The 16,678-nt window shown below is 56.8% G+C and overlaps 1 protein-coding gene across 1 annotated transcript; it reads right to left on the bottom strand.

Moving 5' to 3' along the window:
• Window positions 1-360: 360 nt before the first annotated feature.
• On the bottom strand, window positions 361-13,244 carry CDX1 (caudal type homeobox 1). The gene is made up of 3 exons (XM_054841963.1): window positions 12,818-13,244; window positions 794-939; window positions 361-567 (listed from the first exon to the last, which is right to left on the bottom strand). Exons 1-3 carry the CDS (start codon window positions 13,242-13,244, stop codon window positions 361-363), a joined length of 780 nt encoding a protein of 259 aa, XP_054697938.1.
• Window positions 13,245-16,678: the final 3,434 nt, after the last annotated feature.

Below are 16,678 nucleotides of genomic sequence, written 5' to 3'. Positions count from 1 at the left end.
GACCAAAGGAAGTGTCCTACCAGCTCCACCTGAAGCACCGTAGGAAAGTCATCCTCCACCACCCCCTTCCTTCTGCTGACACTAGGACCTTGCCTTGGGCTACAAATACCAGAGACCAGACCGGTGCGTGTTTCCTACAGGAGAGCAATACTACCTAACCTATGTTTCTTATGTAGGAGACCCCACCAGCCCCTTGGGAAGGTCCCAGTGCCACCTCACCCAGCCTCGCTGGCCGCCCCAGTGGTTCAGCCAGGGACCATCGTGTCTTTGGGAAGGGGCTGTCACTCTTCAGAGCACACGGACCGGCTGGGCTCTGCTGCATAGTGCTTATCTCTTGGTGTCTATAGCTGGTGAAGGGGGCTAAGGCATGAATTCCTCCTTGATCGTGAGTGGAGACGAGGAGACGAGGTTTGGGGCGCTGCTGCTGCAGAGGCCTCCGATGGGTCCCGGCGTGCCAACAGCTGGTGGGGTCGGTGTGGTGGTGCTGGTGGGCTGGCTTTGCTGCTGCATCTTCTTTTTGTTCACCTTCCTCTCCTTCGCCCTCCGATTTTGAAACCAGATTTTCACCTGCAGAAAGACAAAGATGGTGATGTAGAGATGGAGACAGATGCAGCCAAGGATGACAACCCTCGAGGTCCCCCTGGGGCAGGGGAAGCACCCTGGGGTTTGGAAGAGAAAGCAGAGATATGGAGCAAGGTGGGACCACCGCTGCCTGCTTGGGCTGCAGCCCTTCCCCTCCCCAGCCCCATCTCCACCTGGGACATGGGTTTTCCTGGGACACCGCAGCACTGACCTGCCGTTCGGTGAGCCCAAGGGCAGTGGCCAGCTCAGCCTTGCGACGGATGGTGATGTAGCGGCTGTAGTGAAACTCCTTCTCCAGCTCCAGGCGCTGGTGGTCTGTGTACACCACCCGGTACTTGTCTTTCGTCCTGGTCTTGCCTGGCAGAGAGAGCAGAGTGGGGGTGAGCCGAGAGATGGTGGAAGGAAGGGGTAGGAGCATCACCGAGGACATGGAGGAGCTACACAGCCACCCATGAAGAGGTCAGGAGAAACATGACAATGCCCTGAGGCTCCGTGGAAAAGATAATTGTAAGGGTGCTACTGGATTTAATGCCCATCCTGGGTAGCACCAGGGTGTTTCTCCATGTCGGAAAGCACCTGGGCATTGGGGAAATTGCTTGGTGGAAAGAGCAGGAGGGATTCAGAGGCATCCCAAGAAGACAGATTATAAATCCCACATGCCCTGACACACCACCCCTGAGAGGAGCAGAACTGCAAGCCCTGCGGTGGGCTGAGGACAAGCTGCCTGCAAACATACAGCCTGGGATGGCTGAGGGAAGTCCAGCTCTTTGCCAGGAAGCCCAAACCCAAGGTGCCGTCACTTGAAGGCACCCAGATCAGGACAGGGGAAAGACAAAAAACCCAGGGATGGCAGCATTTCTCTGCCACCAAGAGGGTTATTTTCCTCCTCCCTGTACCAAGATAAGATGGAAGGCAGTGCTTATTCATTTGGTGCAGTCTTTAAAGATGGTCCGGACAAAGCCCACATGGTGCACAACCAGTGGTCTCTGGCCCAGGCCAGCCCGAATCTCACCTTGGGCCACCCCAGATATGGACAGAGCTTGGGGCGATGGAGCCCCACATCTCCGTGCACACAGATGCTCATCCGACGGGACCGCAAACGGCACCTGCCACTTTCTACCAGAAAAATACAGTTGAAAATAGCCCAGCTGCCTTCTCCATTAGCTCCTTCATTAATCTGCACACACACGAGATACGCTGCTGAGCAGGAGCCAACGGCTTGAACTCTGCTTGGGCTGGGGACCACAGAGGGTGTGGGTGGCACCTCAAGGAAGGGTGCCCATGCCTGGCAGTTCGCTGACAATGACAAGTCCCTGGTGCTTTCTTCTGCAGAAGAGCCCATGGGTGGGGAATAAACACAGCTGTGAATATTTGCTTCTCCACCCAAAATAACAAAATCCTGTTCCAGGGTGTTGTGGGGATGGAGCTGTGCTTTCAGCTGAGCAGCCACTGTCCTTCCAACTGGGAACCCGGCCATTTGTTTGCCTGGAAGACACGTTTGCCCATCTTCTCCTGAATTTCTGCTGCTGAGAGCAGTGCTGCCATGGGAAGGGGCGGGAGCAAGCCCAGAACAGCTCCATGGATTTCCCTGGGGCTGTCCTGAGTGTACCAGCGTGGGCAGGATACTGCCCATCACTGCTGCAGATGTGCAGGGAGGGATTTCTAGTGACCCAGCAACCCATATAACCTCACCTGCTTCCCCCAGGAAAGGGGATCTTTGTGTGACTGCCATCCTGTTCATTTGTGCCCCCTAACAAGTCCTGGGCATATCAGTCCGTTTGGGCCAAATCTGATGGACATCTAGACATCGCAGCAATACTGTTAAATTCTGACCATGCTAGTGGAAGCAGGAGTTTGGTTGGTGCAGAGCAAAACTGTGCTTCAGAAACTCCACAGAATCTCCACGCAGCAAACCCCCGACCCTCAGGCTGAAAATCTGTTTCTCAACCACTCAATTTTATTTTTAAGGGTGTCTCTCCCCTGCTTCCCCATTGCAAGGACACGGGGACTTTCCTAAGCCACCTCTGATGCTGAAAGATAAATGTAAAAGAGCATTGGAGACAGGACAACCCACAGCCACGGTACGCTGCAAGTGGAAGAGGAGCTCCCTCAGGATCATTTCCCTCGCAGCATCCCATGGGATACCAAAAGGCAGCTGGGTTTCTACAAAATAAGCAAGAACCAGCAAAAGTCTAGCTTCTGCCATTGGCCATCAAGCAAACCATGTGTGGAAGCGTGTGTGTGTATGAGTGTGTGTGCACCCCTGGGTGCACGTGGAAGCTGGGGTGGGCATGGGAGGTATCTCACCCTGCTGGGACTTGACCCCAGCGCTCCCAGTCACAAAAGCAGCAGCCCCGCAATTCAAGTTAGCGCCCAGTTTCCATCACTGTGTCACTCTCAGTGTCCTCCTGCCATCAGTCCTGGAAGCAGGTGCTGGCACCGGGTCAGCACAACGTGAGCAGGACGATGCCAGGGGCTGGATGGGATGGCCGAGAGTCTCAGCACGGTCCCCAAACAAGGAAGGGGACCTTCCCCAAAGGAAGGAGGGTGGGAGCACGGCAAGGTGCAACACAGCCATGAGTAGAACCCAAATCTCCCAGCACCAGGGCTCGGCTTTAGCCACTAACTCATATTTGAGGGATATGATGAATTCAGTCACCACTTTAGAGAGCAAGGAGCCTAGCTCATGCTGGGGCTGTTTGGAAGCAAACACCAAATCCCTCCTCACCACCGTCGAGAGCAAACCTGCCTCTGGCCACACAGGGTGACTCTGCAGGTAAAAACAGGGTAAAAAAGGCAATTTGACTGAGCAAGATGTGTATGGAGATGTGTGCAGACACGCGGCCGGAACACAGCGATTTAGCGCACGAGGGGTCTGCGGTGGCATTGCTGGGTGTTTGTCTCCTCTTTGGCACGCATCGGCCATGGCAGCTCGGAACAAAACCGACCGTGGCACGGTGCGGGGCTGGAGCGATGCCGGGGGCACCTGGCCCACACGGGACCCCACACTTTCCCCTGCCCCTCCCGTGGGGTCACTGCCTTCTCTCGCCGCCCCGCAGGTGAAGGGTTCATCAGCATGAGAAGGACTTCTGCATCCATCCCAGGAGGGATCAGTGCCAAATTTGCAAACACAGTGATTCCCAGGGAGTTACAGAATAAACTAGAGGCACCGGCAGAGATTTATGCAGGGTTTAGCAGCTCCGTGAGAAACCAGGCTCCCTCCGTCTGCTCCAGGCTCAGGGACTCCCACAAGATCTTTTTCTTTCTCATATAAATGTATCTTTTTTTTTTTTTCATTTGAAAGCAAAAACCTTTCTGAAGAGATAATGACTTAAAAATGATCTTATTTGCAATATTGCTATTTGAATGCCACTGCTTGGAGAAAAAAACAGCCGGAAAGCAAAGGAATTGACAGATAAAGTAAAAAAAATAATTAAAGCATAGAGAATTAAGGCGGTTTGTGAATACTACATATGCCATGAATTTCAGCAGGAATTATTATTTCCTGCTGCAGCTGTAAATAGATCCATCACAGCTTGTTCTTTGTTATTCCCTCTTCACCGTTCATCCTTGATGAAGCCTGTGCTTTGCCTCAGGTCTGGCAGATACCTGGCTGTGCTGGCGAGCCATTGCCACGTCAGCTGGCCACCAGTCTCTTGCTGCCCAATATCAAGTAGCAAAGACTCAAAGAGAGGGCTCACGACCAAGCCTGAGATGGAAAGTTATTCATCTTGACTAATTGCTGGTTTCAGTGATGTTTGCTGAATTCAGGAATGTATTGTGGGTGATTCACGAGGAAAAGAAAAGGATTTGCAAGAAATACTATTGACAATGAATAATTCAACTACCTTGAATATGAATGCTAGGTTACGTTTAACTCTCTCCTGGAGACTTTTTATGGCTCTGTGAAAGGAAAGAGGAAATTTGGGATGACCCAGCCCGGCTCCTTACAGGGAGTCCTCGTACCTACGGGGAAACCCCAGCGCTGCAGCAGGGAGCACGGCTGAGCGGAGGGATGGAGCTGCTCCCGCATTTCCAGCGAAGCCTGTCGGAGGTGGATCGGGCTGTCCCAGAGCTGCTGCTGCTGCAGCGGGAGGGAGCACGGATGGGGTGCACGGGGTGCGTGGGGTGCAAAGGGGATGCTGGTGATGTCTCCTAGCACAGCCGCTAGCTCCTCCCAGCCCCGCTATGCATTTAAAGTCTCTTCTTGTCCCCAAAAGACCAGGCAAAGGAACTGCTTGGGCGGCCAAATGGAGCCATCCGCGGGGCCAGTGGGAAGGGTTTCGGCTTTGGGATCAAGGCAGGGCCAATGGCTGCGTGGGGAGAGGGTATCGTTACCACTGTTAATGTATAACCCTAATAGCACTCACCTGAGCCATGATTAGATAAGGGAATAGCTTTAACGTGCTGTGCAAACCCCAAAGGACACACTCCTGAGTGTGCACGCACACGCACTAGCACACACGCGGGGAGACAGGGTCCTGACCCCCCAGCCTGGATCTGCTCCCCATGGCAGCGCTGCCCCAGGGATGGGGATGCTGGAGCTCCTGCTCTGGACCACGTAGGGACCCTGGCAGGGGAAGGGAAAATCAAACTAGATCCCTGTGCCCACCACCCCGGGCTCTGCACCCTCATGGCCATGGCAGAGGCTGCCAGGGAGGGGATAATTCACCCTCTCCAGCCATGGCCTGCCCAAAGGATGGCTTTCAATAAGAAACTGTGCCCCAAACACCCTAACAGAGAGGCTATAGGGTGATGGGGTATTTTGAGGCTGGTGTTGAGCAATTTTAGGAAGTGCTGGGAACAGGCTGGTTCAAACCAGGGAGGAAAAGAGACTGTGGGGTGGCGGTGGCACCCCAGGAGGAGGTGGAAAGTAGTGAAGGAGCAAGAGCTGGCATGGTGTTTTGGAGCTTGTCTTTTCCCCAGTTCCACAGAGCAATGCACTCAGCCCGGTGTGTCCAGCATGGCTAAGAGAGGGTCAGGCTGGCTCTGAACGGAGCATCCCCCTCTGTGAGACACAGCCCTTCCAGCCGCAGCAGGAACAGCACAGCTGCAAGCAGCGAGGAGCATAAACCTGCACGGTTTTCTACAGGTCTCTCTTTCACAGGTCAAAGCAGCTCCAAATTGCAGCACCTGCAAACCCTGGCTCCATGGGAAGCTGCTACGCAGCCATCAGGACTCCAATCAGGGCAGCCGGGGTACGGCAGCCCCGAGATGAGAGCCCACCGTGCTGCCGGCTGTCGCACCCCAGCCGCAGAGGTCCCCGAGGCCTGGAGACACGGGCACGTTGCACGCTGCTTTGCACAGGAGGTGCTGGTGTGGGGGACAGAAGCAGCGCTGCCAGACCAGCCGGCCCTGTGGCTGCTCGGCGGCTCTGCACGCTCCGCTGCGTGATGGCTCCTCGCATGACTGGCATGAAAAGTCTGGGCAACGTGCTCTCGGAGCCACCCTGCGTGGTCTCACCTTCTTGGCAATGCTCTGGCCATGCACTGGCTCCATCAGTACAGCCTTGTCTGCCTGTCTGCCTGTACCAGGCGCCTGATTCCACACTATCTGATGGCATTACAATATTTTAATGCTGAAAAACATCAGGTGTGAAAGTTCCATCACCAGTGAGCACCAGGGAAAGAACTTGTCTGCACTGGAGTTAAAGTGCAGCAAGACGGGGTGCAAGGCTGTCCCCCCACATGGGTGCTTTCTCTACATGATAAAGCTGCTTCATTCTGAATGAGCAGCAACTACTTGCAAAGAGGATAAAATCCTCCCATCCCAGAAGAATCAGTGCTCTATCAGGATTTGCCATTCCTCCCCAGGGAAAGTGTCAAGGGAAACTTCCCCCCACCACCGGCATAGCTTAGGCAATGCTACGGATGGAGAAACTGAGGCACAGAAGCAGCTCCAAACCAGAGTGGAGTCCCAGGGTCAGCGCTGTGGGCTCTGATGGCTGGTGGGACTCCTGGGCAGCTTAACGCCCTGGTCCTTCTGCAGCTCCGTGGGGGAAAATCCCCCCCACGCTGCAAAGAGAGGAGGGCACCCGGCAGAGCGATGCCCCGTGACAGAGACCCCAGGCCCGGGAGAGGGTTGGGGTCAGCTCCTAATGCTCAGGAGCCTCCAGGCTGGCTGGAGTCACCCCATCTGGCAGCCAGATGTGCTCCAGCTGCCTCTGTGCGGAGGGGTCGATGCTCCCTCTGCTGAGCAGAGGCGATGGCAGCCGTGCTGCAGCGGTGGTGCTGATGCTCGGGACAGGCAGCCCCGCTCATTTCACCGTCCCTAAACCTACTGGAAATGGGAACCCCAAAGTCTGCACTGACAGCGGCAGGGGCTGAGCCCCCCTCCCTGCCCCCTCTGCCCCACACTCGCTTGCTCTCCGCCTTTCCCCTTCAGCTCCAGCAGCCATCCCAAAGCACACAAGCTCCTTCCTCTGTGGCCGGGGAGTGGGGATAAACCTGAGCCCCCCATCCTCCCCGAGTGCTGGGAACCAGCAGGTCAGGGTTTTCACAAGCCTTCCCCTTCCCGTGCATGCTGCAATATTGTCAGCTATTTTTCCTCTGCCGCAGGAAGCAGAGGGGTGATGGATGGGACGGCCGATGTGGGGCAAAGGACCAGAGCCATGTGGCTTGCTTCATCGCCACCAGCGAGAAACAAACTCCTCTGGAGGGCAATCCTTCCTGAGATCCCTGCCTGAGATCATTCCCCTGCCGAAGGGCGTTGGATTTAGACAATGGCTGAGTGTCAAAAACTGGGTGAGAGGAACCACACACCTTCCCCCGTACATATTTAATGTCTCTGTATGGCAGAGGGAAGGGATGCTGGATGACTCCTCTCCCAGTGGACCCTGCCAAGGCTCCCCCAGCTCTGCTCCGGCTTGGAGAAATGGGCATCTCAGAGCTGCTGGGATGAGGGCAGGACTCATCAGGGCAATCCTCCTGCCCTCAGGGTAGCTCCTTGCATGGCTGTTTGCCTGACACTGACCCAACCTGGGGATTTCTTCCTGGTGCCAAAGACTTCAGAGAAACGGCAATGCTCCCGTGGCCACCCCACTAGCAACAAAACCTGATTCGGCTTGATATGTCGTGCACTGGAAATGTTTCACTTACAAAATTGTGCCACTTGTCCTGATGGCTTTCTAGTCTCCTGCGCACAGAGGATCGAGCTCTGTGCTTCCGAAAAGTCACTTACTTACACTAACTTACTTACACACTTTGTGTAAGCGACTGTGTGTAGCTGGGGGTTGCTTGCCTGAGGGTTATGGGACTGGCAGAGACCAGGGCTCAGTCACGGCACAGCCACACCGGGCAGCCCGGCTGCTGGGAAGGGGCAGGAACGCACAGGGAAGAGCCGGATCAGGAGAGCACAGACCGGTGTGCAGGAACACAGGCTGGCTCCGGCTGGGCTCTGCGCTGCCAGCGCAGTCGGATGGTGCCAGCTCTGCACCCACACCCATGTGTGTGGGACGAAGGCACCCCTCCTGCAAGCCTCATCTTCCTCCCGGGAGGTGCAGACCCCAAGGGGATGAGGAACAGGTTGCTAGGGATTGCAGTGAGCCGGCAGTTCTCCATCACAACCCCGTGTTCTCCAACACGGAGCAACACGACAGGAGATGCTTCAACCCCAGGGGCAGCAGCCTGAGGCTGGGCATTGGGGCAAATGTTTCCCAGCCCTCCAGTGAGTCAACCCTTTATTTTGGCAACTGGTGGATTCCTTCAGTTGCTCCCATGGTTTTATGAGCACCGAGCCAAGCGCCGCCAGCCAGGCTCCTGCGTTGGGTCAAAGACCACGGCAGCACGGAGGGCGAGGAGGGCTGGGGCGGCACTTGGGCTGGTGAACGCATGAGGGCTGGAAGCAGCCTGTTTCAGAGCATCGCCTTCATGCCAGCCCCACGGCACTGAGCCCAGATCCAGCTCATCCGGATCAGCCGCCTGGCTGGATTTGGCCCGGCTGTGGCAGGAGGGCAGCAAGGCGGTGGTGGTGCCGGCTGGGCACCAGGACTCCTCTTCCCCTTCGCAGCCCCACAGGGCTCAGCTCATCCTTACCGTGGGGCAGTGCTGGGGAAGGATCCGGCCCCTTATCCGTGTGATCGCAAAGCTAACAGCGCTGCAGTTGGGTGTCCTTGAAGGGTCCCTTGTAGGAAACATCTGCCATTGGCCAGAGGTTTAAAGTGTCCCTCTGCTAATCCCGGGGTATTAGCCAGCCAAGCCCATCACGTAGGTACCTCCAGCACTCCAGGGAAGCCCTTTTTGTTCAAGGAAAGTCAATTCCAGGAAAGTTTGAAAGGCCTGTACCTTGGCCAGCAGGCTAAGTGGTCAACAAATCCCAGCTGGGGCCAGGAGCAGGTTGTGGGTTAATAATTCAAAGGGAGAAGACCGATGGGGCCCGATGCATGCGTGCACTGAGCGACGCAGGGGAGCAAAAGGTCTCACGGGCAACCATGTCCTAAAGAGGGGTCCCCCACAAAGGGACAGACTGGGGAAATGCACCATTCTCCAGGCATGACCATCACCCCAAAACATACCATGCATGGCATGCACCCCGCTCGTCCGTGGAAAACGTTTCTCTGTCTCATTAACAGGCTTTTTACTCTTTCCTCCAGCTTTCATGGACACTAGGGCTGAACAAATTGAGCTGGAAAACTGAGCTGCAAAGAGTAAAAGCTGAGATGGAAAACTGCACGCCCAGCAAATCACCGCTCACCCATGCTTGGAGCATCATTATTTGCTCTCCATCACCCCAAAACGTACCCGGGCACCACGGGCACTGATACCACACAAAGCCCCGAGCGCATTTGCCTCCCCAAGGGATGCCCCAATGGCACTTTCACTTGCAATATGTAGCACTGTGGCCCCAGCTCGATTAGTGACCTAAAAGCCAGACCCGAGGCAGTATCTGAGGATTTGCATAACTAACGAGCAGAGGGTGAATTTCAAAGTTCAGCCAGCCACCGTTTCCAGCCGCCTTCCTGAGCTTTTTATAGAGCCAGGGTGCAATTCACAGGGAAGTTTGCAAATAATTGTGAATAAGGAGGAAGCATGAGGCTCTGACACGCTGCTCGTGAAGATTTTATGAGCAGAAGGAGAGGTGACATCAGAGAGAGAAATGAGGCCTGAGGACATCTTCCAGCTTGGTTGCCTTTAACTCCTGATTTCCAGTGACCAGCCCTCTGGCACCACAATCCCTTCAGGGTTATCTTGGCTCAGCCAGGTGAAGCATGCACGTATTTAGCAACAGGTATATAAAGTCATCTCCCTGTAAAGCCTGACTCTGCAGTGAGTCACTGGGAGATTTCTCATTGATTTTTCTCGGGCTCTGGATCTCATTTGCAGAAGCCCCCAACACACTTATATTCCCTGCGTAACATTTTCTCTTACCACCGCATGGCTCTTTCCTGAAAGCTTTCAAACTGCAGCCAAGAGCTGTTTATACAAGGCAAGACAGAGAGGGAACCTTAATTTACAGCCCTCTGAAGTATTATGATTTATAGCATTCGCAATGAAACTGTTGATATTTATAGCAAAAAAGTCTGTGCATTCATTTCCTATTCCCACTGCAGTGAGATGGGTAGTTAATCAATCCAGACTGATTAAAGTCCAGTTTATTGATTTCAATAAAAAGATTCATCTAAGAATTTCACCCTTATCTGTATCAAACCCATTTCTGCCTTGCTTAATGGAGAAAGGCTCTTTTTTTTTTATTATTTAAAGGGCAGCCCTGGAAAACACGGGCTGCATCCCACCGTCTCCCAGCACATGGTCCCACTGCGGCCAAATCCTGCAGCCACTTGGCACCAGCAGTGCCAGGCTTGGACCCAGCAGAGACACAAGGTCAGGTCCTTAATCTGCAAGTGCCTTAAAAAGGCCCTCGCTGGCCATCCGACCTGGGCAGCACCACAAGAAAGGGGTTTTCACCCCAGCACCCAGCATCACTGGGGCTGGGCTGGGGCAGCTCCTCCTCTGAGTGCAAGGGGAACAAGGCTGATTTATTTGTCCCTTTGTATGTATTTAATCTAAGAGATACAAACTAAGCAACTAATGATATTTTTCCAGAATTCAATCAACTCAATTGTCGTCTAACTCAATCAGAGGCACTTTAAAGCCCCTGTTTTATCTCAGCCCCACTGCTGGGTGTAAAACTGTGCCCTTGATCTAGAGGAGATGTGTGCTGATGTCTTTCTCCACTCATTTATTTTCCCTCCCACCTCTCTCCTCAGAAGAAACTGAGACGTTCAGATCTACAAAACCTGCAGAAGTGGCGAGGTCCCTGCTGCATGGGGGGGGTGCAGGATCACACCTCCCTTCCACCCCGGGGCAGAGGGAAGCCCTCAGCCCCAGCATGCCTGTGGGTCTCCATTACTGGGTACGGTGGGAGGCATTTTTCCTAAATAAGTATATTCAGAACTTAACATGCACCAGGAAATACCAGCCTACCTCTCCCCTCCTCTTTCCTGACTGGGGCTGTTTTTTTTCCATTTATCAGGATGTTCTGCCTGCTCCACCACAGCCACTGGTCCCACTAGGACAGCCCCATCCCCATCCCCGCCACACAGATCCGATGAACACAAGGAGCTATATTCCACGCTGGAAGACCCCAGGCACCTCTGCATGAGCCCCTTGCATGAGGATCTCTACATGGGGCTTGGCCAGCCCCACGCAGTGGGGAGCCAGAAAGAAATCTGAAGTTGGAGACACTTTGCAAACAGGGAGTCCTGGCCCCGACGCCGGGGATACAGGGCAGCGGTAACCAAAAGCAAACTTGCCCCCGAGAGATGCCCAGAGCCACTCCTGTAGTGAGTTTGGCCCCAGCAGTGCTCTGCAGAGCTCATGGCCAGCACGGCAGAGGGAGAGGGGTGGCGGGTCCGGGAAGCCCGGCGGGCAGAGGGTCCAGCTGCGGGCAGGACGGGTCTGGCTGGGCTGGCAGCGGCGATGCGGCCGGGAGGGGAAGATGAAAGGGTGCGGGCAGCGCAGGACAAAGGGGCCCGCACCTCACCTCGCTGCCAAAGGAGCCGGCCACCATCTCCATGACAAAGAGAAGCCCTTGTCAATTTGGGCTGGCCCCAAGGGGGGATCTGCCCACCGCGTTTGAAGTGGGCAGCAGGGCCCCCCCGCCCAGCGCGGGCAGGGGGCTGGGGTCGCCCAGACACTTCTCTGCCCCCCCCACCCCTAGGTCAGGAGTTCAGCAGGGACAGGACCCCGGGACATGGGGACAGCGGGGCTGGACGCTGAGGACAGCACGGCCGCTCGGTGCCCAGGCCAGCGGTAGGCACAGGAGCGGGGGCACCCACTGACGCGGTGCACAGCACCCACATGCCGTGCACACGCACACGTGGTGTGCTGCACCTGGAGCACCCGCATGCACCCTCCACGTGGCACTATCCCCAAACACACCACGCTTTGCACATACACCACACATACACACTGCACCTTGCACACGCACCGTGCATGCACACACACCCAACACCTTGCACACACATGCACCACACACAGCACTATCCTCAATGCACAATGCCTTGCACGCGCACATTGAGCACGTAGCATCCCCATACACACTCACTGACACTGTCTATACAGCAAGCCCCATACACATATGTTGCTTATGGCACCTTGCACATGCACACAGAGCCTATAGCACCTCATGCACTGAATACACCTTACATATATACACACAGCACATGTAGCACCTTCCCTCCACGTATATACATATGGTACCTTCCCTGCACTCATATACACACACGTTACACATGCACGCAGCGTAAGGCACCTTGCACACACATACGTACACCCCCATACGCAGGCTCTCACACACGGCTGCACACCAGCAGCCCCGCACGCTCACCCTTGCACATATGAGACACCCCGTCCAACAGCCCCTTGGGGCTGGCAGGGCCCCGCGATCCCGGGGGGCTCTGGCTCTGCACATCCTACCCAGTGGCGGCAGGCGAGGGCAGGGGTGCAGGGGCAGAGACTGGCCGGGGAAAAGGACTTTCCAACCATACAGCCCCAGCTGCCGGCAACACCGGCACCCTCCCTGCCCATCCTCGGCCCCTGCCACCTCAGCAGTGGGGTTCCCCTGTTCTTTGGGGACCAGGGGCCATGCCAAGGGCAGGCCAAGCGTGCCATCCCTCCCAGCAGTCCCCTTGCCAGGAGTGCTGCGGAGCAGGATCTGTCCCCGCAGGACTTGAAGCCCAGGGATCCTCTGCATGGAGGAAGGCGCAGGGGTGCAGGGCTGGGTGGGGTTTCCTTACCACTGCTGCTGGTGCTGGGAATGCTGCGCCTCATCCACTCGTACGGTGTGCGTCTCTGGGCATTAGGGGAGAGCTGGGGGACAGAGCTGCTGATGGGCGGAGGCAGGAGTCCAGAGCCCGGGGGTTGGATGGGGTTAAAATCTGGGGGGCTGAATCCAAACTGCCCCGGGCTGGCGGTGGAAGGTGCAGCGGTGGTCCCATAGGAATGCCAGTCCTCCTTGGCAGGGGTGTAGGGAGAGCCCCAGGCGGCCGCTGGCTGCCCGTGGTGCGGGTCGTTGCTAATCCCAGGCACATGGTGGTAACCGGCGAAGTCCGAGTACTGGGGCGGCCCCGGCACGTAATTCTGGGGGTTGAGGTTGAGGCTGGGATGCCGGACGGGGCTGGGATACATGTTGGTGTCCTTATCCAAAAGATAACCTACATACATCTTCCCTGGCCGGCTCCACGCACATGCTGCGCTGCCGTGCCGCCGGCTGCAGGCCGGGTTTCGTTTGGTGGGGAGGTGGCCGCCCCTCCTTCGTCGCCGCTCACCTGGACGCCTTGGGGAGCTGTGTCCCGGGGCCAGGCACCTCCCTGCCCACAGGCTTTTATTGGGCCCAGCCTCTCACAGCATTTGCATTGAAAGGCAGGTTTGCATTTCAAAGTGCAGGAACCCCAGCGGGCCAGGGGGGCGAATTCAAACCTCCCACCCAGGCTTCAGAGGGGCCGAGGCGGTGGACGACCCCGGGGAGCACCGAGGACCCCGCGTCCCCTCTGTTGTCACCACCCTGCAGCTGTCCCCACACCACCAGCCGTGGTCCCTTTGTAGCAGCTGGCTTTGGGGACACTAGGGCATCACGGGTGTCTCCTACGAGGATGCCCTGAGGGAGCCCACCCGGTCCCTGAAGCCACCCGTACCCCAGGAGCAGGGTGCTTGCTCTAAAGCCCGGCTGCGGGCAGGGGACAAGCTGGGCTGTGCCTGCCACCAGCCCTGTCCCCACGTTGGGGGACACTGAACCCTCGCTCTGGGGTGGTGCTTTCCCACACCCGGTGGCAGCATCCGCCTGATTCGGGGACAAACCCACCCCTCCAGCCCTGATAGCAAAGCTCAGCCCGGCCGCGGAGAGCGGGGCAGACAGACGGGCAGAGCCAGCTGTGTGCAAGGGGAATGCTCCACGCCCCCACCATGGACCCAGCAGGGAGTCCCTGGGCTCTGACATGGCTCCAAGGAGCTCCTGACCCTGCGGCAAGCGGAGTTTCTCATCTGATTTCTTTCTTAAAGAAGCAAGGGAAACCCAAGCAGAACTGGGACCCCCACGAAGCCGTGTCAGCCTGCGAGGTGGGATGTGGGACATCACCCGCTCAGCACATGTCAGGCCAGATGCACCTTGCTCAGGAGGGGGACAAGGGACCAAGGACCAGCTCTGTGCCATCCAGGCCAGAAACCCCCATCATCTGCAGCCAGGAGCCTCCTCCCCACCAACCTCCCCCTCCCCGCCAGTGTCACTCTCCGGCTGTGCTGGCCACCACCGCATAGTCACAGTCATCGTTTGCAGGCTGGCTTTTTCTCCTCAAACCAAAGCACAGCACCGCAGAGGCTTCAGGAGGGTGTTTTGTCACCTCCCCCAAGGCCACCTCTGCCCTTTCCTCCGCACCAGCCCCTTCTCCTGCTGGAAACATGAGCAGGGTGCTGGGTGTCCTCCCAGGACAGGAACAGCCTGGAATTTGACAATAAGGGAGAGGGAAAAAAAAAAAAAAAGAAGCAGCAAGGAAAAAAGAGACTTAGAATGAAATTGAGACGAGGGCACAAAACAAGAGACTCTCAAAGCTTTTTCTTGATATGAACCTGGGAAGTGTTTCCAGTGTGGAATTGCCTCACGGATTTGTAGGGGTTAAAAGGAAAACAGCAACAAAACCAGCAAAGCCTCTGACTCAAGGAGCTCAGTGCATTTGATGCATGACCATTTCTTGCTTTCCCCCCCTGCAGCCGGTGGCAGATGTGCCCAGCATTAGCTGGTGGGTCGGGGACAGCACCTGGCCACCGGTGCTCCCCAGGGCCTCGCTCGCTCCCACACCAGCCCTTCCTCCCCACGGCATCCTGAGCTCTCCTTCCCGTGTTCGTGGAGGGATCGGTGCATCCCCGAGCCCCCGCAGCACTGCTGTCATCTGTTTGCTCACGGTGGACTTTGTGAGAGCTCACTGTACCCACCTCGCAGCTCTCCCAGCCGCAGCCAGGCCAGGCTGCTGCCGTTCCCACCCTGCAACTACGCACAGCACACCGGAGCCGTAACGGGGCAGCACCCCCAACCCTGGAGCTGTGGACCCGCAGCAGCTCTGCATCCACCCTGGGTGCCTCGTCCCATTGCTCCAGCTGACACTGAGGGAAAATATTACACAGATGTCCCTGTGCCACATCCACACCCTGTAAGGAGGTGGGAGCCAGGATGAGATCAAAGGGGGACAGTGAGAAGTAAGGGATCTGGTTTGCAAGAAGGGAGCAGAGTAAAACCCCAGCAATGGGAAATCACGCCCAGAGCTGACACTGTCCCGGCTCTGCCTTCTGAGGCCTGGCATGGCCAGAGGTACCGCGAGAGGTGAGCCATTTGCAGCATCCTCCCTGTGCCTCCCAGTGTCCCCGGCCCCTCGCCCAGCCTTGTCCCAGCTCCCTCCCTCGTGACAAAGGTGACTATCATGACCATCCCACCTGGCGACGATCTCAGCTCACGCCACAGCACAGATTGATTGATGTGCCATATAACCCCATCTATTCTGTTTTTTTCCCAAGGTCTCAGCACAGCCATGGCTTTGTTTAAACAAGAGAGCCAAGGCCACCTTCCTCCTCCTCCCCCCGCTTCCTCCTCCTTCTCTTCCTCCTCCTCCTCCTCCTCCTCCTTCTCCTCCTCCTCCTCTGCCAGCAAAGAGACACTAGCTCAGGGAGTGGGAAAAAAAGAAGAAAAGAAGAAAATTCTCCCCCTGAGCAGATGGCAGGAGGTATGGAGGAACACAGGTGGCGACTGCATTTCAGGGACGGGGGATGCTGGGGTTATTCCTGCTGCTGGCTGTTTCCAGCGGGCAGTGATGGGCAGCCCGGGCCCCCCTTTCCCTTTTCCCAGCCAGTGGAGCAATGGCCAAGGGCTCAGGCAGCTGCCAGGGACCAAGGGTCCAGGGGTCCGGGGGCAGCACCCCACACCTGCATCCTGTCTGCGGCAGGTGAAGGGCTCGGCGGGGCGCAGCATCGCCAGGTGCCTCCTAACAGCCATGCCATGAGCTCCCTCAGCGCAGGGTGAAGGGGCCATAAAGATCCACTGACAATAACTTCCCTCTTTTCCTTTTCTTCGGCCTGTTTATTGCTGGTGGGAATTATAGTTGGCAAAGTTTGTGCTGGGGAAGAACCAGGCGAGGAGCCCTTGATGGGCCCCCCCTCCATGGGCTCCCCGAGGAGCATCCCAGCTGCTAGACTGAAGGGTGCTGCTGGGGACCCTTGGTGACCTGGGATGCAACCTGCACCAGGGTCCCATGGGTGAGCAGGTCAGGGGCTGCCAGAGCCCCTGGGTGTCCCCAGCTGGATAACAGGAGGTGTCTGTACCCTCTCCATCTACCCCAGAGAACCCCAGCACCAAACCCAGCCTGGGGACCTCCTGCTAGTCCTCCAGACCTGAGATTCCTGGTGGAAACCAGGCAGATGCAGCAGAGAGGGAGAGTGGCCAGGTTTCCCCGACACTCCCTGGGGCTTGGCGCTGCTATCCATGATCAAGTGATGCCATCTCCTGGAGGCAGGAGGGCTGGGGAAGGGAGGGCTGGGAGGTCCCCAGGGCCAGGCTGCAAGCAGCTATCACTGATGGAGCAGGTTTGCAGGGGAGACCACCCCACCACCTCCTCCTC

The sequence above is a fragment of the Grus americana genome, chromosome 14, assembly GCF_028858705.1.
Source record: "Grus americana isolate bGruAme1 chromosome 14, bGruAme1.mat, whole genome shotgun sequence".
Classification (NCBI taxonomy): domain Eukaryota; kingdom Metazoa; phylum Chordata; class Aves; order Gruiformes; family Gruidae; genus Grus; species Grus americana.
Note: the sequence above shows the minus strand (reverse complement) of the source record. Positions and strands in the feature narration are given on the sequence as shown.